The sequence below is a fragment of the Mixophyes fleayi genome, chromosome 1, assembly GCF_038048845.1.
Source record: "Mixophyes fleayi isolate aMixFle1 chromosome 1, aMixFle1.hap1, whole genome shotgun sequence".
NCBI classification, from domain to species: domain Eukaryota; kingdom Metazoa; phylum Chordata; class Amphibia; order Anura; family Limnodynastidae; genus Mixophyes; species Mixophyes fleayi.
The window spans coordinates 355,654,493-355,680,938 of NC_134402.1; the positions used below are offsets into that span (position 1 = coordinate 355,654,493).

Below are 26,446 nucleotides of genomic sequence, written 5' to 3' on the forward strand. Positions count from 1 at the left end.
GTTTATGTTACTTAGTTATAAGATTTATTTTAAACGAATAGTATGTTAAAACTAAAATATAGAAATCTACCGGGTCATATTTGTACAAGTAATACTTTACATGAGTGGCTAGATTTTACATTTTGTCACATTATTCAAAAAAAAAAAAAAAAAAAGCAGACAAATGAATCTGAACAACTAGACAGCGTCTGCAAATACTAACAACGCATTCAAGGGCGTCTACAAATATGCAGACATGCCACAAGGTCTAAAATGGTTGTCACAACATTAGGCAAATAGTTGCTTTAACCAACCATTGAGATAATAAACAGCAGCATTTTGTATATCCTTTTTGTTTGAGGTAAAATAAAAGAATGTAAAATTACACCTAAACACGATGACGTTAACACTAACTGGATAGAGCTGTGGCTCTGTACATTGAGAACCAATACAGTGCTGTCTGCACCTCCCTACTGATGGTTGTCAGCCAGGGACAGTGCTGGCAGCACTGAGTTACCTGACCGGTTCATGGCATGCTAGTTGAGGGATGGTGGTTTAAAACTCCAAGTGTGAAAAAGCAACTTCTGTGCTAAAAAAAACAAAACAAATTAAGCATGCGCCTGCTGATGAGAGAGCGTACAAAATGTAAAAAAGTTAACAAAGAGATGGACGTAATATATAATATATAAAACATATCTAGATTTGTATATCAATTTGGTTCTGGTTAGAATGCAAAGCTTTCAAATAAACCCAAATAGTTACTCATCTGCTACACTCTTATGGCTAGATCCACAGATCTCTACTTTACTGTTCCACTTGGCCTGTTCGAAACAACTGAATGGGTGTCAGTGGCCGTTTCACATTACTCTCAGTTTGTTTCAAATAAGACAAGTAGAACGAAGTGCAGATCTGTTGGGATTACTAACCAGTCCAGAAAACAGAGGGTACGGCAAGCATACTTGTCTACTCTCCCGGCGATTCGTGTCATCAGACCACGCTGGATGGGACCTGTTAATGCGATTCTGAACGCCATGGTTCGCTTCCCAATGCACAACTATACCATTGCTTCATTGTGCTGTGGGGGGGCAGGGATTTGATGACGCAAATCATTTTGACAGGTCCCATTTCATACTTGCCCTTTGGACTTCATGTCCAGGAAGTCCGGGAGGAAGGTCCAAAAAGTAGGCAAGTATGGTAGTAGGTAAGGTCAGGTTTTATTTTAACATTCTGCATAAAACCCAAAAGTTTTTGGTGGAGTTCTTCTTTGAAGGGTTAGAGACAACAACATCAAGTTATTAAAAAGCTTCAACAAAGGCCTGAAATCTGACAAATCACCTGGACTGATGGCTTTTCTAATGATTACAAATTACTACAGCCACAACTTTCTGTGGCCCTGGTAGAGTTGTATACAAATATCCACAGACAGGGTACTATCTGTTCTGGATTCAACGATATCTATACAAAGTTACTCCTTAAACCTGGTAGAGACCCCAAGGTAACGGATTACACTACTAAATACTGATTGTAAACTACTGGCGACAGGGCTGGATTTACCGCTAGGCAACCTAGGCACATGCCTAGGGCCTAGCGGCTCTCAGGGGGCCCAGATGGCAGGGGGGGGGGAAGACAACGGATACAAAAAAAAAATTAAAAAAAAAATTGTCCCCTCCCCCGACTCGCGCCCCCCCATTTCAATGTCGAAGTTGTAGGTATTGAAAGAAGCAGGATAAAGGGATGTGAAAGCGCACTTGGATGTCTGCAAAAGAGGGAAAGATTTGAAGCGGCATGATGTCTGAGAGGAAGTTGATGCCACATCGCTTCCAGTAGAATTGAATCGGGCGAAGTCCAGGAGTAAAGGAGGGATTACTCCATAGAGGTGTCAAATGCCATGAGTTGGGAGCTAAATTATATGAAAAGACTGTATGAGTCCAGCAAGCGAGAATGCTAAAAGAGATGGGAGACTTGAGAGAGAGGGCTGGTGCTGAGGTTTTAGCCACAGAAGCAAGGAGGGCGAGGTAGTGTCTGTGAGAGAAGATTCAATATCGACCCAAACTCGCTGTTCCGGAGGAGAATGAAGGAGTACACACTGGGTGAGATGGGTAGCACAATAATATTTGAGAAAGTGGGGAACTCCCAGACCTTCTTGAATTGATTTATGGAGAGACTGCATACGACTTCTGGGCTTCCTAGCAGACCAGACAAAGTTGGTAGCTGTTTGTTGAAGGAGTTAGCGGGGACTTTGAGGGGTAAGGTCTGAAACCGGTATAAAAGCCGAGGAAGGATGTTCATTTTAAGGGAGTTTATTCTGCCCGTCCAGGAGATAATGAGTTTGCCCCACTTTAAAAGGTCAGTCTTAATGGCTGAAAATAAAGAGGGGAAGTTTGCCTCGTACAGCTGATCGTGGTGCAGATTTATTTCATTGTTTATGGCAATGCCCTCTGGTCAGTAGTTTCTGGCTAAGTCCGAATTATTGTATTGAGAGATTTGGTTAATAATCTCTTTCACCCCTGAATGGGCTATATTTGGTATTTTCCCCCCAAAAAAATCACTATGGGCAGTAGCAAATTGTTATTAGCCATCAGTGCGGAAGCACAGAAAACTATACTGCACACCTGGACTCTCCCCCTATAAAACGGTTTAAAGAAAAGATTTTCTCTTTCTTTTCAGAATGGAATGGGTGGAAGTGTCAATGGATAAAGAGGTAAAAGCAGAAAGCTTTTTTTCAACATGGGAAAGTTATATTGATACACTATCATTAATTACGAGGAAACGGATTCATGAATGTCTTAAATTCACTTCCTGGTATAATTTAAGGGAAGCAGCAAGGGATCCGCCTATTATCTTATAATAGTTCTTTTATTCAGGGAATCATAAACATCAAAGCCTGTTATTTTCCGCAGGAGATAAGGAAATGCTAATGAGTAAGCCGAGAAATGCTATTTATTTTATGAACACATTAATACCCATATTAAGCTGTTTAATGATACATTTGAATCAGATATTCATTGAGACTAATAGTTATCAGTCTCCTACAAAGGTTTTATTTAAACTTTTTTGATAACTTAATGTTTAAGCCGATACATTTATTTCCTTTACAACATTGTAAAACTTGTGATTGATGTCATGATTTTTGAATGTATAAAATGCTTCTAATAAAAAATATTGTTTCAAAAAAAAAAAAAAAAAAAAAAGAAAGTTTCAACAATTAAGCACACTTAATATTTTCAAACTGCATTTGTAAACATTCTAATTTTTGCACATTTTATAAAATTAAGCTGAGCCTGGCTCCCAGGCTGCATTTGCATATCAAACGGCATTAAGCTTTATGAATACAATTACAACCACATTAAGCCTTATACCCACTGGTCTTTCTTATATACATTTTACTAGTATTTTTAACCCGAGGGTCACCATACCCGCAACTGCTGTTACTAACATTTGCAAGCACTGCTGTACCATTCCAATTTTAGAAACACCTTTTTGATTCAATAGGTTTTCTAAAGGTGAATGCATTGGGGAAGACTACAGCGGCCTCACAAACTCTGGTAAACATGAAAGTAATAAACGCATGTCAAATACATTTACGCTTGCCATGCGTTATGAGTATTCGCACATTTTAGAAGCATTAAAGAAATGTAAATACAATATCTGTCATTTTCTGGCCTTGGACATGGATGGTTTTACAGAGACTGTAGATTGTTTACATAGGCAAAAATTGTATCCACATAAAATAAAAATATTAAGTATCCTGAAAGATAAAAAGGGGATCATATACATTCTAATTCAGTGCTTACTGGTCCTTTCAAAAAGGCAAATTACAGAAATATTTTTTGTTCTGACAAATGTGTATTCAAAACTGCCAGCACCACAAATCAATGCAGCAGAAATGAAGTAATATTACTGTATTGAGACAATTCTATTTTATGTAACAAAAATATTTTTGGTTCACAGCCGACACAAACTTTACTGTCCCTGACTTCACCAGCACAGAGGTGTAATCATAGCTCAGGAAAAAGGAATGTGGCCATGGGGATGAGAATGTTGATTTAATGACATGTGAGACTTCCCACACAGGGAGGTTACTGTTTTCTTCTATGTTTAGCTCTCTGTTTGTTGACCCATGAATGCAGATAAACTGGGAACAGCATAAAACACTACTATTCTTCCTAAAAATACAAAGGAACGTGTACAAATAAAACATAAGAAAAAATATTTTGTTTTCTAGTAAATATGCTGCATTGTATTATTTTGATGTTCCTCCACATTATTAGTTTCATTAAATATATATATATATATATATATATATATATATATATATATATAAAGTTTTTAGGTTGCTCTAAGACTAGACTCTCCACACATATACTACAGCGGTATTGTGATAAGTCATAGTAGTCATACACTCATGCCTGGTATCAATAGCATGCTGAGAAAAGATTGTTTGATGTCCAATAAAAACATGTTTAGTCATGCTAACATATTGAAAAAGGTTATTGCGTCATTTAAAAATTGGCCAATCGGACAATGTTAAAGGGACTGTCAGTGATGCCCATCACAAGATTTGCCTCTTTGCGGATGATGTACTCCTATTTGTTACGAAACCTGAGTCTTCTATACAGCCTTATCTCAAATTTTGCAGGAATACACAGGTATCCTATTATAAGCTTAATACTTCTAAATCAGAGGCTCTCTGGGTGGCCCTCATGCATGACTCTTTAAACTCCCTAAAATCTCTATACAAAATTTCAATGGTGTCCCCTCTACATGACATATCTAGGCATATGTATTCCTCTGGACCCAAATTTAGTAGTTGAGAGGAACCAGCCATTATTGGGACAGTTCGATAAGCTTACCAAATCCTGGGCAAATTTTGAGATCTCTTGGATGGGCAGGGTAGCTGCTCTAAAAATGATGCTGCTTCCAAAGATCCTGCACCTATTCCGCTCTATCCCCTACCTAGTTCATATGTCCCTCCTCAATAAGTTTTACACCATAGCATTTAACTTCAATTGGAGTAATAGGTGTCCCAGACTCTCTAGAGAGCAAATGTTTAGATCTAAAATAAGGTGGCCTAGAAGCTTCTAAATTTGAAACCTAGCAATAGGCCTCTATTCTTGACCAGCCTAGAGATTGTCAGGCTCCTTCCCCCAGGAAAACCTTGGGTGGTCATTGAGCAACACAGTTCCTCCCCATTCCCCTCTTGTGGCTAGATAACCCCAGTAGACAGAACCCAGTATCTACACTTAGAAGTGTTAAGAGACTCCTTTATTTTTTGGGACAAGATGATGACCCTCTTACCAGAATACCACCTTCCCTCCTCTAGTCTCTCCACAATTGCATTGTCACATTTGATCCCATACCTCCACTTTTGGTGTAGGCAGGGTGCCAGACAAATACAGGATCTTAGGGAGGGAGGGAGGGAGGAAGGGTCACACCCCCCCCCAGGGTCACACCCCCCCCCCCCAGGGTCACACCCCCCCTCCCCCCTCTCACATCTACAAGCTTAGTATGATATTCTGACCCAAGACTGATTGTTTGTCGGCAGTGTTGATTGTTCATATTATTCCACTACTTGAATTGTAATCAGTAACCACTGCTAGGTTCGCTATGTGTTCTTTTAAAACTCAAAAATCTTTTAAGTTAAAAAAAAAATGGCCAATCACCAAACTTAGGGACATGCACACTACAGAATTTTCTGAAATGTGTTATCTACAACAATTGCACAAATGGCTAAAAAAAAAAAATCACGATCAGCGTGCAGATTCATGCGTACACACTTTACATGTTTTAAAAGATTTCTCTCAGATCTGTGCTCTTCATCCGTCATAACAGTCAGCTGAAAAGATCATGACTCCGTAAAGTCTATGGAGATCCTGATCATGAGTGCATACACACTGCAGGATTGAAATGATGTTCTATAGCTGAGCAATCAAATCAAACGATGATCTGTGCTTTGTAATGATCCTCGTTCATCGTTGGAGCATACACACTAACGCAATATTGGGCCAAATAGTCGTTTATCATTTGATTTACTCAATACGCGGCTGAAAACACTGCAGTGTACCCAGCCAAATGTCCAGCTCATGTGCAGATGTGCTTGTAGCTGATCAAATACAGATTATCAGGTAAATCATTTCAAAAGCGTGTGTATGATAAATGCCAAGCTAAACTATCTGCCAATAGCAGTTATAAAATGCACTCTGCTTACTACCAACACAGATGCAAAAGATGCCAAACCATATAACAAGCGACTAGTAAAGCAATAAACCTATGGGTGCAGAAAAGGAACAATTGTGTAACTGGGAAACTGCATCACCAGCTGATAATAGCTTCTGCTCAAGCAATAACCACAAGTCAATTATGGGGTGGCCATAAAATATATATTGATTAACCCTGCACATTCCAGGCCCCATGTTTTTCTCACTACATATCAGGGATGCATACACAGAGGTGTTTGTACAATGCCAACATGCATTATAATCATTTGGTATATTATGTTGCTTACACAAATATAGAAACAATCACTGTGCATTTGCATTCTTAAGCATCAATAGGAAGGACCTAAATATTTTGTGTAGCTCATTTTCCAGGATGTGGTATGTGTCCCTTATTGCGAAAATGAGGTGTCCTCAGGTTAAAGGTGTTGGGAGGCAAACTGTAATGGTGGCCACATGCGTATTGATATAGTCACAGATGCAGATAACTGTGGCCCCCAAAATGATCAGAATGCCCAACAATCCAAACGGCGGATGACAGCTGGTGACCTCTGTATGCACTGGTCTGATGCCACGCTTAAAGCCATTTGGACTAACCGCTCGGCCTGGCTGCGGGACATGGCCAAATTTGAAAAAGATCCCATCTCTCAGACCATAAACCAAGTGGCAAGCTTAAGAGAGGAATGGATGAATGGATCTGGCAATATTGGCTTCAAGCCACTGATCTTTATACTACACTATGATATCGGGCAGCAATTCTGATCTTGCCACCTATATGGCCAAAAAATTATTGTGATGTCCAATGATGAAAACTATCAATTTTTAGAAGGTCAAGGGTGGTTGGAAGATGGCAAGTGAAGCAGTATGGGATCCGGCTATTCAGCCTGATCAATGAACCAGTCGACCTTGTGTTGCCAACTTTATTAGCATTGGTTGGAAAAATTTTGTTTACTTCCGTTGTAAACCCAATTATAGACTGAATGCATCAATGCTGAAGAGTTAAGAAAAGACAGTTACTAAAAAGAAGAGTTTGTTCTAATTAAACTAATGAGACTGTAGAAGCAAGTCTGTCCAGAAAAATTATTATTTCCAGTTGCTCCTTGAAGCTCCATTACATTTTTTTTTACCACAGGGGTGTGAGCGGAAGGACCAATGACAAGCGACAATGTTACCAATTCTCGTTAGTCCTCCAGCTTAGACCTTACTCTAAAACCTCACACAGTCCCAGCTTTCAGGTGGGGTGCAAGACTAACCACAGAGCCCAGGGAAAAATGGCTGCACAGAGCAGTCCCCAGGGATAAAATGCTCTGCTCCCTCCCTATGGCAGTGTAGCTTTAAAAAGTTATTCAAGTAGCTCTTGAGTCAGTTGCAAAAGTAATTGTTTGGCTTTTCATCCATGGAAAACTATAGCTGCCTATTGCATAACTTTTTGCTCATTTATCAATGGTCTGTGCTTACTAAATTGGACAAATTGGTGTAAATATTTTACGATTTAAAAAAATAAATAAATTGTCAATATATATTCAGAACACGTTCTCTGTCAGTATCAGCACAGCATAATAAAACGCAGACATGCGTTGACTAGTAAAATTATATTGGATTGATTTCTCCAAAGTTTGTCAACTTCTTGTAACTGGTCTCATCTTTTTAAAAACACTTTTACACCTTTCCCCACCTCCAGGGGTTGCAGTCTCATACACACCGTTTACAACCACAATTTGCATCTTCCCTGATTTAATATCCAATTCTAAAATGTGACCTAATTTTCCCGTGCAGTGTCACACATACCCAATTTTATAATTAATAAATTCAATACAAATTTATAGATACCAAATAGCATAGGTCCAGTGTATTAGCTGAGCTGGTACATACCTCCTCACCTTCTGACATACAGCTTTATTTGATGTATGGGCTGCCTTTCATCATGCTGTTTATGAATATGTGGTTGATCACTAATTATATTGATATTAAGTGGCATTTTTGAAAATGTAATTATATTAGTTTATATACAATATTGCAGGACATGGTCACACAGCTCATATGGCTTTGTGAGAGACTCTTGCTGGGAAAGGCTCCCTCCCATCTATCCATCTCTGTAGGTGTTAAAAAATAGTTCTATGACAGTACATAACTCTCCACCGGGGCCTTTGAAGCTGCTCAGCTTCCTATAAGGTGGCAATGTTATCTGGTAATTATGGGGTCTGCAGATCCACCGAATAAACACAGGTCATTTGAGAGCAGGGCTCTGCTTTGGAGTGATATGCATTTAATTTACAGAAACTTTTTTTTTTTTTTTTTTTTAAATGGCTTCATTTGATACACAATATTTACATTGCAGTTATGATTAGGCCTTATTCCCCACAATTATGTTACCATAAAAAAGTTCATGTTATTCAAAGAGACAGCAGGTATTAAACTACTGGAATGCTTCAGCAGCAATTTAATCTTTATTAAGCTTCACAAGTCCTAAAGTAGAACATAAAACACTGTCTAGCCTCTTTAGGAACTGCATCCGAAACTGGTCATAAGGTCACATCAGACTACGAATATTAATTACAGAATGAATCCACTAGAGATTTACAGTTTCCACATTTGAGATTTACAGTTTGACTTTGCTCGTTCAAAGTACTGACATGGACTGCACAGTGGGGAAAGTTTCATGTATTTTGGCAGTCTTAGGACAGCCACACACCCACATATACCGACACCTAGCCATGCAGGTTACAGTCCTGTGTATCGTTTCAAGAAGTTTGATCCCTCTTTAAAGCTGTTATGCCGTTCTTTATGTAGAATTTCATGTTCTAATCTTTCCAGTGCTGATGGTTCAGCCATGAGGCTTGTGAGGCAGTCATGCTTTCCGGGCACCTGGCATGTTTGGATAAACTTGTTCATGTGCTTCTTCATAGCTTGGGTCTCATCTCTGTCCAAGGTATTTCTCTGAACTTCTTTACAACCTGAAAGGAAGCAGAGCGGCTCATTACGGCTCTGTGATATAAAGCGGAGGCAAAGTGCTTTTGCCTAATGAAACGGTGTGCTACCTGTGGAAGCCTTGGCTGGGCACTGGTCCCATGTTGATAGGTCCCTACAAAGCCTCTCTTCTGATCTGGAAGTGTCGACTGAATGCTTGACCCACTGTTACAGGGGATTGCTCATCATCTGACCTGTCACTCTGTAGCTGGACCAGTTTTGAAAATAAACAGATATGTAAATGACTGAAGTAATAGTCAAAAGCATACAATCAGACAAGATTCCCAACTTACCATCCGGATCAATGTGCATCTCGGCCAAATTCTTGCATTTGAATCCAGCAGTCTGCCATTTTTGAGTACCATTAAAAGTTTGTTGATCTTGGCAAGTTGGAGGGTACCTTCTGGGAGGTGACAATACTTCCATGAACCCTGATATGGTGCCCAAGGAAGTCTGCCAACTGATCCAGTTCTGTCTCATTTAGGTTGAGGACCTTTGAAAGAGTGTCAATGTGCTTTCGAAGCTCCATGGAAGGCAGCATGTGGGTATGTATGGCCTCAGACTCTCGGGCAAAACAGGCATATGCAAATAGGGTGAGGGTGCAGCCATCTGGCAAACATGTAGACATTTTAACTACTCCACATTCTTCACGCTGCTCTGCGAAGAGTTGCAAGTCTGGTGTCAGCAGGATCGGGACTTTTCTCCCTCTTTTTCCACGGGTTTCAATCCAAGTGAAGTGCCAGTAGAGCTTCCTTTCAACCTTGGAAAACACTAGGGGCACATCTTCATAGAGATCCGAAGTATCTCGAGGAGAAGGTAGTCAACAACGTCTTGGAAGCTTCCTCTTCCCTTCTCCGATTGAACAAGATCACCTGTGCCAGGATGACTTTTGCAAGCAATGCCCAGTTGTTAAGCGTAGACTCGGGGGATAAAACCACTTGCGAAGGTTTGATTTTCATTGAGATACAAGTGCATTTTTCCCCACATCTTCCGTGAAATGCAAGAGCCGAGGCATGTTCCTGAACATTTTTCAAGGTAGTCGATGAAATCAACTTGTTCCATTTTGCCTCATAGATCTTCCTGAAGTTCCATGCATTTTCAACTGCAGCAGGGCAGCCCTCCACCATGCTTGATATCTTTTGCAAGCCGAGCCCGACCTTCAGCGACAATGAGAATGTCTTAAATGTACCTGTCTCCTTGTTACAGCCAGCTACCAGCTTCAGAGTCTACTACATGCAGAAATTTCGATGGAATGGTAAAGTCTTCCATCTTATCCAAAGAGGTAGCTCTTCTGGCCTGTAGCAGTAACCTGACCATTTCTCTAAACTTCCGTCAGATGTACTCGTGCCTGCCAACAGCTGAACCGACCCAGTTGAAGAGATGCTGCCCCATCTATATTATGCATCAGTCATTTTTGACTAAGATTTCATCTGGGGTCACGTCGCTTAAGAGCTTACAAAAGCCACCACTGATGTTAGGTCTAACAAGCTGAGCAAAGGCGTACAGAGACTGGACTCTGTTTTATCCAGGTGTCAGTTTAGCCAACATCACTTCATGTCACTTCTTGCAAAAAGCCTTGGCAGGCTGCACAGTGCATGAAGCCTTCGGCATAAATCTCTTTGCCTGGAAGTTTGCACAGGACTAGAGTGCCACGTCTTGTCCTTATCGTCTCAGCATTGTGCACAAGGTTGCCTCTATGGCGAAGATGTGCCAACTGCATACACCTATTTTTTAAGTGCTTGTGGAATTTCATGGCCCAAGCTACTTCAGTCTCAATACAGTGAACATGCTCCATATGCCAGGCTATTTTTGAGGGGCTTTTCAAAGTACAGGCAGTACTGCTTTTTGTTATACGCCCTGGAGCCATCATGGACACCGCACCGTCTTTCCAACCTTCTGTGTTGGAAACACCGCTGCCATCCGGTTGAGAATGGTCATGCATAAAACACATCTCTGGGCAACTGCTCTTTGTTCCATTGCAGGGCACTGTCCTTTTTAGGGCATATTCCTCTCCGGGTTATAGTCGGAGCCACCAATGTCCCCACTTTAGTTCCAGCAGCAGACATGGCCATGTCTTACCCCCATTTGGAAAAAGGACCAGGAAAGCTGCGATCTCCTCCTCTTCCTGCTCACAGGGAGACATGCATATGGATGGTCAACTGACCTCTAGTGGTGGTGTGCACACACTCTCCCCTCCATATTGGACACACACACACACACTTTTGGTCCGGGTACATGCCAGATTTTTTTATGCAGAGTATATCAGCAAGGTCTCCTGCATTGATTAGCTTTGGTATGCTTTGTGGGGACCTCATTTTTTTATCCACTATGACCAAGGTCCCCACAAAAATAGATCAATATCCTCACAAGTAAAGGAATGCAATACACGCACACTACTAATTACATACAGAAGTTGTTTTAAAACGATTAAGATACAAATGTGTTACATAGATGGTCTTTTTATCCCACTTGTTTTAACAATATTGATTCAGCGCATGGGTAAACTACAAAAATATTTACCTTTAAAGCAGAAAGCTGTAGTAGAAGCAAAGAAATATTATCAAGAAACATCAGTCATTCAAAGGACAGCAAGTCACATAGCGTACTTGCCTCATATTACCTCCAAAGAGGATAAACAGAAAGTCCTCTAATCAAAAGTTGGCAATTACTTAACCTTCAACATTTCTGGAATAATCCCCAGCAATTTAGCTTTAGGGTTTTTTCCTTTTTATGTGATGAAGTATTATGACAATACACTGTATACATAATTATTAAATATTTATCTAATTAAGCCCAATTACCATACCAAAATCACCACTGTCAGAAAGTACCTTTGTCACGAAGAAAACACACAGTATCTTGCAGCTAACAAAATTATTAAAATACAATAAGCTCATAAATGAACGTGTGTAAAGAAACAAAAATAAAAATGTACACCCTTTGCACTATTTTAAATGTAGAATTTAGTATTCTCTTAATTGTGCCATAAAACTCAAAGGAGGGATACACAACATGCAGGATTAACAGACCCACATGGCTTTCTAGAGTAATTACTATTAATGTGAATAGCTATATACGGGTGTGCGACATTGGCATTCAGCAGACATTGCCCTTCTGCTTGAGCCAGTTCCAATCAATGGAACACAATGCAGCTCAAATTGAACTTTTTTTTTTTTTTTTAAATCAAGTAAAATTTTATTGCATTTTTTCCTTTAAACAACAAAAAAAAAAAAACCCAACGCAGTAGGTTATCCCCCAACTATACCCCATACAGTGATACAAGTATTGTCAAGTATATGTACACCATGCAGTTAGGAAAAGCAAAAAAACATTGACATTCGCATTTCCAAGTAAAGATATATTCATTTTTCCAAGATATAGTGAAATAATGGTACAGCTTTGGCAATACAAGATACAATCGTTGATCTTAATAACATAATAGGCGGCTGGATGTCTGCCCCAAGCTTCAATCAGGAGAGTTCCACTTCTCTCAATCCCTCCGTGACATACGGGGATGTCGAGCTCAAATGGAACTTTAACATGTTGTATGTATGAAATTTATTTCATTCAGGGGTTGGATGCCACAATCTTCCTACATCTCTTTCAAAGGAACTTCATATCATTACTTTGTGCTGTCGGTGGACCTTCCACTGTCTCAGTATGTAACTTTAAGCTTGCTTCCATTCCCCTCCTCCTAATAGACACTGCCCCCTTAAATATGTAGCTCTGTCCTTACTAACATAATCACACAAGTTGCTGCCTCCCACAGGATCTGCACATTGATCTCCATCTGCTGTGAACAATCTGAACTGGTTGGCTGGTTTATTATATCCCTGACCACTTCAAGACAGAATGCACCCTGAACAGAAAACAAACCTTGGAAGATTAAATACAAACACAAAAGTACTCAGGCCCAAGCAAAACGCACATTAAAAACAAAAGGGACAATTACTTAATTCCTTAGGATTGTTCATACATTCACTTGGGTGCAACACGGGGTGAATTCTAGATGGAAAAAAAAAATACTGCAAGTTGCATTTATGCCCCAGAGTGGCCATGTGCACAGCCATAGTGACCTCAAAGGAATTAAGGATTTCCTTTCTTAAACTTCCAGGCTTTTATTTCAGCAAAACTGTTCAAGGTAGTGTGCTTTAGGTAAATCATTGATGAAGAAACTAGCTCATCCGCATGCTCAATCACATATACAAATTTTATTTTATAACAAAGCTTGCACATGACTCACTAAAATTTATTTACAGCATTCTGAAGTCTGAATCAGTCTATTTAAGACATTACAGTGAAATAGATAAGAGCAGAATGGTGAAATAAATAAAATTAAAAACAGGTTCCACAAGTCGAAGAAAAGCTTGCTTAGACAAAGGCATGGTGCAATTATCCACTCAGTCAGACTGATGTGCAACAGAGCTTTTCATGGGGTTGGTGCATATTCTCATATATATTAGCTCAATTAAAACAACAAATGAATATGGTTGCCCTAAAGAACCACTAAAAAAAAAGGAAATTAAATTTTCATATATGGACCATGAAGCATTGTTCTGGATTAAGCAGGCTATTCCCTGAAACTGTCAAAAAAAAGAAAAGTATTACCTTCCTATTCAAATACACATTTGAAACCCTTCCATCTTTTTCTACTACTTTATGTATCATATCCCCCTTCATCCCCACCTTCTCGATTGTAAGCTCATTTGGACAAGGCCACCTTTACCATTTGTTCGGCACTCAAAAACAATATATAAACCACTATGTGTCAGCATATACATAAAGTAGAATTTTGTGTACAATATAGCTCACCTGCCACGTCAAGGCATCTCCTGTAGGAGAGTCCCTAGCCAGTGAAACAAAAATATACATGCAGGGTGTCACATTAGAAAAAGGAGATTCAGGGAAGGTTTAAAAAGCATGCAGCACCTGGGGGGGGAGTTGACAACATTTTTCTTTTGTTTGCACATTGGTCACAATTGTCCTTGGCTGCCTTCTCAAATGATTTTATTCACTTGGACACATTTCATTAATTTAAAGAAGCGCACCTTCTCTTTACCTTTTGTTTCATGTCACTGAATGCGATTAGTTTGCATCCTGACCCTATCAATATAGAGCACTGCGCAATATGGATCTTTATAAATAAAAGATGGGATTAGGTGTAGGACAAAAAGGTGAAAATGCTGTCATCTGAGTTACTGTGACATTACTGGCTCCGCCTGTTTATAAATTAACCAACTCACATCATGGCAAGTCTGCAAACCTGTCAACTTCGTTAGGTGCGCATTACCGTCAATTACGCTAATTATATAGCTATTTTTTGCACAAAGTAACACTATGCGATGCTGCTGCGGCACTTTGCTAGTAATTAAATTAGAGAAGCACCTCGCGCTTGACAGGACAAACTGCAGAAGAGTGAAAGAGCACGGTAGACACCTATTTCATGTATATTCACCTTAGTAATACAAAGTTTTTGCCATATAAAAGTTAGGTAGTGGCTTTATTTACTCTTTAAAATAAAACCGTTTTAATTTGTGGATAAAAATACAACCTTAAATATTACGCACCTCCAAAGTACACATGTGATAGTGTTTAACCCTTGTTATCTATACTTAAATGAAAAAATAAAAGTCTGACCTTAAATGCTGTTTTTATTCTTTAGGTAAAAAGATTGTTTCTTAACACTGAGCATTGGTTCTGTGTAGGGAAAACACACACAGCTGACATTTCAGACAAAATGTCTTTTGTTCTATAGAAATGTTCACCATATCTATAATGTACTGAGAAAGACAAGTTTTACTGATGGATGACAGTAAAATAGTAGGTTAGGTAACCAAAGTACATAGGGAACATACATCATAAAGTATGAAAATTAAGTCCCTGTGGCACAATTAATAATGCTCTAACTGTTGAAACATACGACTGCAGGACACTATCTCATGCAATCTGCGGGGGTCATAGGTAACCACCAGCCTGCTAATCACATTAATTTGTATAGGCACAGAGTATATGTTATTAGGATATCTGCATCAAAGTCGTGCTATTATTGTGTGTGAGAAATGTAACATGTGAAAGGTCTTATGGGTTTCAGAGTGCAACTTCCAAAAGTACAGTAATAAAGGGCCATATTTACAGGTGGTACTGCCATTGGCAAAGAATAGTTACTTCTGAAATTATTTACCCCAAATTACTTCTTCTGCATATAACATGCTCATGACCTGTCCCAAGACCCTTTCCACCATTTGTTTTTTGACAAATTGATATTAGACCAAGGTCTATTTATTAATATCTGGCTATAGAGAATCACTTATTACCACAATTCTTAAAATCTCAATGAGGCAGCTGAGCGATACTCAGCCAATACTGGCCAGAACCAGTAAGAGTTAACTTACTACTTTACAGGGCCAGTCTGCGGCGACATACGCATGCGTCGCCCATCTAGTCAGTTCATATTAAACAATTTCAAGTAAATTTAAATCATTACCTAGAATTTACTTCTAAATTATTGCAAACCATAGTACAGCAATAGATCAAAATACAGCATCCACCGTATTGGTCTGTTTCTGTTTTGCTTATGTGGATTGCCACTTGTGCATTGCATAAGGGTCAATGATGCCTATAATGACATCAACATTTTCCATGCAACCACAAAATGCAGTGCACCAGACACATGTATAAATTACATACTAGTAGCAGGGCCGTAACTAGAGCTGCGTGACAGGGGCGACCGCCCAGGGCCCAACGCTGAAGGGGGGCGCAATTTACGAATATTTTAGGTTAATTTGGTTAAAATTGAGGGCTAGGGGGCGGCATTTGTCTTTCTCACCCAGGGCACTAGAATTCTAAGTTACGGCTCTGCTAGTAGGGGATAACAGCACTGGGGGGGGGGGGGGGGGGGGAGTACTGTCCCTTATAACCTGGACCTGTTGCAACAAGATAACAAGATCTATAGTTTAGCACTCTCTCATCTATTCAGACATCCTCAGAGGAAGGTTAGATTTCTAAATTGGGGGGGGAGAGATATTTCCCGCTGGTTCTATTCTTCAAGAGTCACATACCTCCTTTTCACCAATATTTACAAAATTATACACTTCTTCCTGACCTCCTTGACCAGGATCTCTGCAAGGCCTCTAACCTCATTTCAGGTTAGAGGCCTGGGCAATACCTAAACAAAGGGCTTCATATTACCCCTTTAAACAATCTTCCTTAACAAAAGATACATATTTAAAAATCCTTCATGAAAAGAGTAGGGGTGAGGAGATGGATGCAGAGAAATGGTCAGATACCTGGATGGGAGTTTCTTAATCATCTGCAACGTTTGTGTTAAATAAAAATGCATATAAACTGTTGTACCGGAGGCACCTCATCCCAACCAAACTAAACAAGATCTACTCAAGCTCCTCCCCACTTTGCTGGAGGTGCTGTCAAGAGGCAGGATCTTTTCTACATGTATGGTGGACCTGGCTGACCCTTTAGAGATTCTAGTCAGATGTCCATATTCATTATCTGACAATTCCCAATCTTGCCAAAAGTAGGCACCTAAGCAAATTCACACAAAGATCAAACCAAACGATGCTCCAGGGGGAGGACTGCATCCAGGGATTTACAGGCCTCTGTCAACATGGAAAATTTTAAAGCCCAAGACTGAATAAGTATGACTTTCATGGAAGAGTAGCCAAGAAAAAGTTTTTTTCGCTCTAAAATAAGCCTTGCAGTAGAGCTTAGGTCTGTACAGTTGCATTTGAACGAAACACAAGACTGTATATATAAACTAAACAGTGGGTTTGAAAAAGTGGAGATGTTGCCTATAGCAGCCAATCAGACTCTAGCCTGTCATTTCATAGAATGTAGTAAATATATAACGAGAATCTGATTGTTGCTATAGGCAACATCTATACTTTATCAAACCCGTAGTTTAATAAATATACCCCCTGGAATGTTCTTTGGACAGATGATACCAAAGTGGAGTTGTCTGGTCTTCATTCAGAATGCAAAAACAAAAAACTGTACATTATAAGAACGTCATAAAAACTGTCAAGCACTGTGTGTGTGTGATGGAGGGGTGGGAATTCGAAGTTGTTTTTCAGCCACCGGACCTGGACACCCCACAATAATAGAGTCCACCATAAACACCTCTTAATACCAGAATACTTTCGTCAGATAATGCGAGGCCATCTGTCAGACAACTGAAGCTTGGCAAAAACTGAATCACGCAACAGAACAATGACCCTAAGCACACAAGCAGATCTACAACTAAATGGCTGAAACAAATCAAGGTTTTACAATATAATGTAAAAAGGATTGGGCTAAAGTTCCTCCAATACGAAGTAAGAGACTTATAAACTTTTACAGAAAATGATGACTTCAAGCTATTGTTGTTAAAGGTGGCTCTACACAACACTTAATCATGGAGTGTACATTGAGGTCTCCTGTATAAAAGTAATATTTACTTATTTTTTTTACATTTTTATTTTTTGAGGCAGACATTAACAAAAAACACATTGTGTACATTGAGCAAGGTGTCACACAGCATGTTTACAGACATGTTATAGATCACAAAAACATCATCCAAACACAAAGTTAGGGACACAGACCAGCACCCCCCGACTATATCAAACTGCACCTCTAAGATTTTGTACTATTGGAGGGTCCCCAACACACATACGTAACTCATACCACTCTGTATTGTGGAAGCTTTTCCATACTTGTGTATGTATATCCTGCGGCAATAAATCAATCAAGCTCTCCCATGTATTAAAGAAGTATTCGACCCTACTTTCTTTCTGTAGTGAGGTTTCAATCCAATCATTTTTATTTTTTTTAATAATGTAGATCTACAATAGAATAGAATGCAACAACACTCCTTCAATGTTCACCCTAGCACCTATTTCCCGGGTGCTCAACCCGGCTGTTGGGCTCCAAGTGCCAGGTGGCAAGTAAAAACAGAGTCCAATTATAATAAAATAAACCATTGTTTATCCTAGTATAAAACATTCACTATGTGAGCACTACAGCCAACAGTGTGTGGTACACCACTGACCACCAGGCTGCCCAGTCCTGGTAGGTGTGGGCAATAACCTCCAACATTTTTCAATATTATTACACTGTCCTCAACCACTTACTTCTTAATGTCAACCCGCTGGCATAATTTTCTGGGGAGAACACTGCACCTTGTTAGAACAAGAGTATATTGCCCCTTGTGAGATTGCACGGGCACATTTCTCAAGTGTTAATTAATCCCATCATTAAAGAACTACTAACAGAAGCAGAACTGAACATGTTCAGATATTCACAATGAAGGTAAAATATATTGTACAGTGACACTAACAGCCCTGTTCGTAAGTAAATTATTACATTACTTTATTGCAGATAGCTGTAACTTCTCAAACGTCTTTAGGACAGTGTCCTGCTGGGATCTGATACAGGTCAAAGAGTTGAGACTGAGTTGCTGTAACAAGACTTGCCCTGCCCAATACCTGTCAGTCACTGTCTGCTTGTTAGAGAAGCACCTGTCCCCTAACATGGCAAACTGCTGCAGAGGAGTGAAAGAGCATAGTGGACATATTTAGCTATGTATAAACACCACAGTTACTTCATGTATATTATATGCCTCAGTAACACACAGCCTTTGCTATATATTAATGTCAAATTGTGTCTTCACTTTGCCTCTAAAATGTATGTGATATATATAATATTTATACAGATAGATAGATAGATGGATAGGTATAGAGAGAGAAACCGGCTATGGCAGACAAAAATAGTCCATGCAGTATTATGGACAATATGTAGGTCTGTAAAAAAATTTGCATAGATGTAGAAATAAAAAATTTGACCATTTGGAGCCAAACAATATGCAGGCTTTAGGTAAGAATACAATGGACCTGCACAATGAAGGGGGAGAGAGGGAAACATACCTGTGTGAATTATTTCTTCCAACTGATTTAGACCACATACATATTTTGAAGTGTTTGACATATATTCTCAAAGCCTATTAAATGTGTTTAGATGAAGAAAAAAAAAAAAAGCTATTTCGTCAGCTACAAAAGTAACCCGTATCAAATAATGCATTTTTGGACTTGCAAGATACACCAAGTTGCACCACCAAGATGCACCAAGTTGTTTCATCTGCAAGTGAATGAGCTATGTTTCAGCAACACTAAAAACAAACAAAAGACAGCATCATAAGGGTAACTCTTAGGGGCCTGCTTTATCATCATCATCATCATCATTTATTTATTTATATAGTGCCAGCAAATTTCATAGCACTTTACAATTGGGGACAAACACAATAATAAACAATACTGGATAAGACAGACAGGGTTGATTTCCAATTATTGGGGATTCCCCCAATAATTTTTTCTTTTTTTTTCTTTTTATTAGCAACATCTTTTTTCAATAAAAAGGAGCATTACAGACTGTCGAGAGGTAAACCAGAAATAGATAACACGCGTTTACATAAAGCAGAACGCAAAAACACTCTCATAGCTTCACTAAAACTGGAGTGGAGTTTGATTATGGTACAAAGCCCATGCGGACCAGACCTTGTAAAAGGAGACGGAGGAGCCCCTCAGCACGCTAGTTATGTGTTCCATCTGGTAAGTGTGCCAAATCCGACTACAGACCATCTGAAGTGTTGGTGGTGTAGAGTTCTTCCAAGAGGCCGCTATCTGACATGTGGCAGCGCTGATGATGTGTCTAAGAAGTTTGTGTTCAGATGTGGTGAGGTCTGGAAAAGGTAGTGGAAGTAGAATGTGCTTAGGGTCAGGTGGTATGCGAGTGTCTAGAATTGTTGGAGCTAATGCAAGGACTGCTGTCTAGTATGGGCGGATCCCGGGACAGCCCCACCATATATGCATAAAAGTTCCCGTTTGACCACAGTTTCTCCAGCAGTCAGCGCTGGTCTGTGGGTATATTTTTTGTAGTCTCGAGGGGACATAATACCACCTGTGCAATAGTTTGTTAGCATTTTCTTTGATGCGGACATTTATAGAACAACGGGCTGTACATTCATAAATATCCGACCACTCTTCCTTGTGTAGTACAACCCCCAGGTCCGCCTCCCACTGTCCCCCAATAATTTTCATTCTTAATCGAACCTTTTTTTCTCCGATTCATCACAGCCAATTATTATTCTTTAGCCAGGACAGCACTTAAAAAAAAAAAAAAAGGCTGTTCCAGCGAAGTACTTCCACTCCAGTGAGGTCTTCAGCCGCAGTGGCGAAAGACATCACATTCATGTTTGGCCAGCTGGCAAAGACTGCGCATGCACGACCAGAAAGACTATAGTCTCCGGCAGCCATAGAGCAAGGCAAGATATGCTTACTGACAATCTGAAGGTGGCATTAGTATTTTGTGGTAAATAACTGTCCCCTAGAGATCTGTGAAGACAGTGGTACTAGGCATCAGGTTCATGAATGCCAGAGAAATTATGATTTTTCTGGCGTTCCTGCTTTGATAAATTACACACATACTTAAAGTTGCCATAATCATGCGGAAGCGGCCATTCCCGCATGATTTTAGGTAAAAATATGCTTCGTAAGGAGGCTAAAGAGAGCTACAACATCAGCTGAAATATCAGAAATACAATTAGGCAGGTTGAAAATAAAAATCAACCAAAGAGATTAATGCCAATGGTTTGCAAATCTAAATTTGAACAGCATTAGGGTAACACTAGGTAATGTAATATTTGTGTACCTATGTTATATTAATTTAAAGATGTTGCTGTTTAGTCACTTTTTTTTTTTTTTTTTTTTTTTAAGAGACTTCTTTCTCAGACATAAGCCACCTGAATCCAGAAACAGTTACAATTGGGTATGTTTCTTCCTAGGGGGCATATTTATTATTAACCACATTCATCACCATCATCACCATTTATTTATATAGCGCCACTGATTCCGCAGCGCTGTACAGAGAACTCACATCGGTCCCTGCTTGTTATGGTAATGTTACATAACGAACATTCCAAAAGAATGTAATTGTATAATACATAGCATTAAGCATGTATCGATATTAATGGAAGTACAGGTCCATTCGATTACTTTATTTTTTTAGGGGACTTAAATCATTGAAAAAGCGTTTTGATGCTGTAAGAATGCAGACGAGAGCAATTAATGTAAAACAGCTTGTTTGCGTGAACACTAATCAGGAGCTGGCTGGCAAATTGTAGCCCAATTTTTATTCAACAAGAATAGGTGACAATAAGCATGAATGAGATAACAGGAAAAGAGAACACAAACATGTCACTGTACATAGTAAGAATGCTATGCATAGTAAAACATGGATACAAAAATGGAAACTGAACAAAGCAATTTAAGATGATAAAGGATGAGTAAGGGTCGAAAGGGTGGATTTCAGCTGTGGTGAGCCAAGTAAGGGACCAGCCTCAGAGGTGAATGAAGTAGGAGCAAGGGATGTAACTCAGTACGCAGAAGAGTAGTGAGTGTCAGGCAGGGAAGAGGCCAATGGGAACATTGCAGATATGACCAGTGAGCCCAGACTGGTGAAACTTGTCCTCTGTAGGTGGAATATGATTTTCTCCATGTTAGCAATGAACCAGACATAGTATTTTAGAGAACAGACACGATGAGGTTCAGCGCATTTCCACAATTTGTCTATCAGGCAACTAGCGTCTGCCAAGACATGCAAGGCCAGCTGGGCAGAGTGATTATCAGTATCTTGAATAGGATTGCAGAGGAGACGGACCACGGCCCTTTCCTGATAGGACATTGGAGGATGGAGGACAGGAGACTACTAACTTCACCCCAGAAGGAGGAAACAGGGTACAACCACCAGAAATATAAGAGAGCACCCCTATGCCAGAATCCCGCTAACAAGCAGGGGATATTAGGAACATGGTAAAGGAAATGAAATGCAGGTAGTCCAGTGACCCAGCCCAAGGTAGCCCACTAATAAAACAGCCTGCCCCGGCACGTTTGTCCGACAAGCACAACTAGAATAACTGGTAAGCTAATACTATGGTTTTGTACTGAGCATTTTTCCATTAACTCCTCTTTACTTTTTTTTTTTCCTAGTAGACAACCAGACAAATACAATAATGCAAAATATATCACCATACTAGACCTCAATTATAGAAAGATAATCAAGCCAGCAAAGATGTAGATGATAGAACTTACGAGCCTATACTGACCAGTTACCTCTTTCAAAATGCAAGCATGCAACGTAATCCAAATACAACAAATTAAGAAACTCTAGAAGATTGACTTGATAAGTTGTAACACAAGTATTATGTAAGCAGAGAATGAGATGCCTTTGTTCAGCATGTAATAAATTTCAACATGTCACATATTGGAATAAAGTCATAGCATAAGAAACCCTGTAAAACATGAAGGCACACCGTAGAATGCTGCAGTTTTACTGGCTTGTGTGAAGCATAACAGTAATGAAGGCATCTCATGACAGAATGTTGCCTATGTTTGTCTTTCTATGCAAGATTTGACGATGGTTTATTATTGTTTTTACTTATCTTGCGATAGATAAACTGCATTACCTCTCATAGGGGCATATTGAATTAGCCGCAATGGCTGGGCGCATTTTCAGGTACTACGATACCTCAATATCATGGATCTCTCCTCACTCCCCCAAAGCACCGAAGAGAAATCTGCGATGTAACATCGCTTCGGAGTGCCTTCACGACCGTTCCATATACTTTATGGGGCATATTCAATTAGCCACAGAGTGCCTCCGAAATGATCGCGAAGCGACTCAATGGTGATATTCGGAGAAGGTGTATGCATGTCTAGTTGTATTTTGTAGATTAAGGGGCACATCATTATTCACAAAGTGAAAAGTAATTTTCAATCCTTATCGCAATGATAAGGATTGAACTACTTCTCACATTTATGTACAGCCGTGCACAGAAACAGCGGTTCCGAAAAACTGCTGTTTCAGTGATAAAAAAAAACAAACTTACCCCCCTCTTCGGAAGCGCTGTCTTCGGGTCTTCTCTTCACTCTTCAAGTGCGCATGTCCAGTTCCAAGAACTGGACATGCGCACACAGATCCCCTCTCTGTCTCTGCAACGATAGTTGCAGAGAGAGAGCTGAGTGACAGGGAGGGATCATGTGATCCCTCCACACATGCGCTGTACAGCTCTGCTCTCCGGAGCAGAGCTGACAGCATTAGATTTCCTCAATTCGGATGATGTACGCCAGCTGCAGCTGGCATACATTAACATGAAAAGTTCCCGAAAAAAATGTTTTTTTCGGGACTTGTTAGATTGCGGCCAGGAGCAGTCACCATTCTGTTGAATGGTGACTGCTCCCAAAAACGAAGAGGAGTGCAATGCAGCAGATATCCATGATATCTGCTGCGATGCCCCCTTAATAAATTTGCGGAGGACACTGTGGGACCTTAATTATCCGTTAAAAGCACTATCGTGCTTTATTAAATATGCCCTAAGACACTACATCAGCTTTTTTTGCATCAAATTTTCCCTGTCTCATATATACTGTTGCTACACAAGACTTTCTATGGAGCCCCACTTCCTCAGTCCCATTTGTAGTAATGTCTTGACCCCAATGGCACTGATCCACAAGTATCGAGTACTATGCCAAATGAAAAACATGTGGCCCACCAAGCCTTCACCTGCGGCCCCCAGTTCCTTCCCCCTTTGTCAGATCTGTTTGTTATAGCTTGTAACACGTTTACAATTACTGCCATTATGTTAATAAATAGGTGTCTATGTAATTAAATGTATTATTTTGAAAGTTACAGGAGCGCACCATGTGCCTCTCTCAAAGTGTAGCAGGTTGCCCACCACTGTTCTACCACATGGTAAAGACTTAAACACAGAATTAAGGTGTAGATGAAAGAACATTGCAAACAAGTCATATATATGGTTAGCAGAGCATGTAGGTCTGAAGGAGAGTACAAGACCATTGCAAAGGCATTATACATCTCTGCAAGCTTAGTTCAACCAATTACTATAGACGTGAACGAAGAAATTAAAACCACCTCACTAAACTTAGTGGCCAAACAAAAGAGGCTTTTATCAGAAAAGCTACTGCCAGGACAACTGTAACATCGAACAAGCTATAGAAGTCAGTGGCTGCAAAAAAAGAATGTGCATGGGTCAACAAACTCCAAGAAATTATACTAAAAGGGCCTTTATAAGAGGGTCACAAAGAAGAAACCCTGGCTTGCAAAAATCCAGGTACAAAAGCACTAAAACGGTGCTTGGAATTTTTATTTATTTATTTATTTTTTAACAGGGAAATCATAAAAAGCTTGCTGCAAGAGCTTGCTGGATGGCTAAAAATGTATAGAATAGATGTCCTTGAGTGGCCCAGTCAGAGACCTCATCTTAATCTTATTGAAAGCCTGATCTCAAAATTGCTGTTCATGGTTATTCCTAACCCAGCTTGAGCAATTTTGTGAGGAGTTAATGACAAATATTGCTCCACCTCAGTGGCCCAGAGATTTATCCAACAAGACTAACAGCTGTTAAATATGAAAAAAAGGGACCCAGTGAAGACATTTTTTTAAAGGCACAATATATTTGCTGCTACTGACCCCTGTCACATGTACATGCTATTCTAATCAGTCCTATTGCCACATATATGGTTCTCTAGTCGTTCTCCTCTGTCACATACTGTGCAGTACATGTCACCCCCTGTCAGGTATACTGCTATATACTGTACTAGTATATATCCCCCTGTCACATATATAATAACTATATCACATGTTCAGCTGTTCTACAGGTCCCCTGTCACATATAGCACTGCTCTATAAGTACCCTCTGTCTCATACAGTACTAATTTATATATATATATATATATATATATATATATATATATATATATATACACACACACACACACACTATTCTTATACCGATATTCAACAGGTCCCCCATCACATATAGCGCTGCTCTACAGGTCCCGTCATATAAAAGATATATATATATATATATATATATATATATATATATATATATATTAGAGAGAGAGATATAGATATAGAGATAGATATAGAGATAGATATATATATATATATATATATATATATATATATATCTGTACTATATATACTAGTGCACTTACACCGCTGCTCTACAGGTCCCATGTCTCATACACTATGCTCTCTCCTGCCGCCACTCACCCATTATATAGCCCTCTATCGGATCCCTAGGCACTGTATTACATCCCTACCATGTTACTGTGTCGCTCTGTTCTCCCACCACGCTGTGTCCTTACACTGGTACTAAGCAGCTAAAACATTCATGGCTGAGTTGTCCTTTACTTGGTCACACACCCAGCTGTCACTGCGCCTCCATGTCACCCTGCTCACCTGGTTCTTATCAAACTGCTCCTTATCCCCCTCCACGCCGTGTCCGGAGCGCCGGCTGAGGACCCTGGAGGGCACATTCTTAATGGAGTTCATAGTGGAAATCTGCCGGACTCCCTGAGCAGCCGCTGGCAGTGCGCACAGCTCTCCCCGCACTACACCGCGCAGTACCTGACCACCAGCAGTACTGCGGAATGCTGGGTAGTCTCTCTGAGAGCGAAAGAAGCAGCAGTGGGCGGGGCCAGTAAACCTCCAGCAGACGTCCTATGGCGTCGTGACGCAATGTGTGTAGACTTGTGTCACCTGGACAAATATTTACATAGTGAAATATGTTCTGTGAGGCGACTGTCTATATGGGGGATATACAGTTATGTTTTCCTATACAGTAAATAGTGTAATGTTTCCCGGAATACACTAACTCTTTATTACCCAGTACCCATACATGGTCCCAGTTCAGTCTGCATACCATGATTACACGTAGGGTTTTTTCCTTAATTCATATCCATGTGACAACCAATTATTTCTTTCTGTGGAAAAAAAATGGAATGTACAGACATAAAACCATTCAGATTACATTACAGTGAGTTTTGTCTTTACAGCTTCACGTTGTAAGCTGTGTGTTTTGCAATCCATGTGCAAAAGTCTGCTTTGCTGCTTGTGTATGAAAGCATTGGCATAACTAGATATACCTGGGATCCAGGTGTATTTTTTGGGCATGCCCCCTCCCACATGATGTGCACTTTACTAGATCCCCATACTGTATGCTTTATTATGTTTATTCTGATGGATACTATCATCATCATCATCTATTTATTTATATAGCGCCACTTCCGCAGCGCTGTACAGAGAACTCATTCACATCAGTCCCTGCCCCATTGGAGCTTACCATCTAAATCCTCTAACATACACAGACAGAGACTGAGGGCAATTTAAAAGCAGCCAATTAATCTACCAGTATGGTTTCGGAGTGTAAGAGGAAA

At 39.9% G+C, this 26,446-nt stretch overlaps 1 protein-coding gene across 1 annotated transcript in view; it reads right to left on the minus strand.

The window, feature by feature from the left end:
• The window catches only part of HIP1R (huntingtin interacting protein 1 related), a 79,411-nt gene extending 53,746 nt beyond the window's left edge, over positions 1–25,665 (minus strand). The window contains exon 1 of the mRNA XM_075177756.1: positions 25,470–25,665. Within this exon, the coding sequence (XP_075033857.1) occupies positions 25,470–25,562 (93 nt within the window). The 5' untranslated portion in view covers positions 25,563–25,665. The remainder of the gene's footprint in view (positions 1–25,469) is intronic.
• Positions 25,666–26,446: the final 781 nt, after the last annotated feature.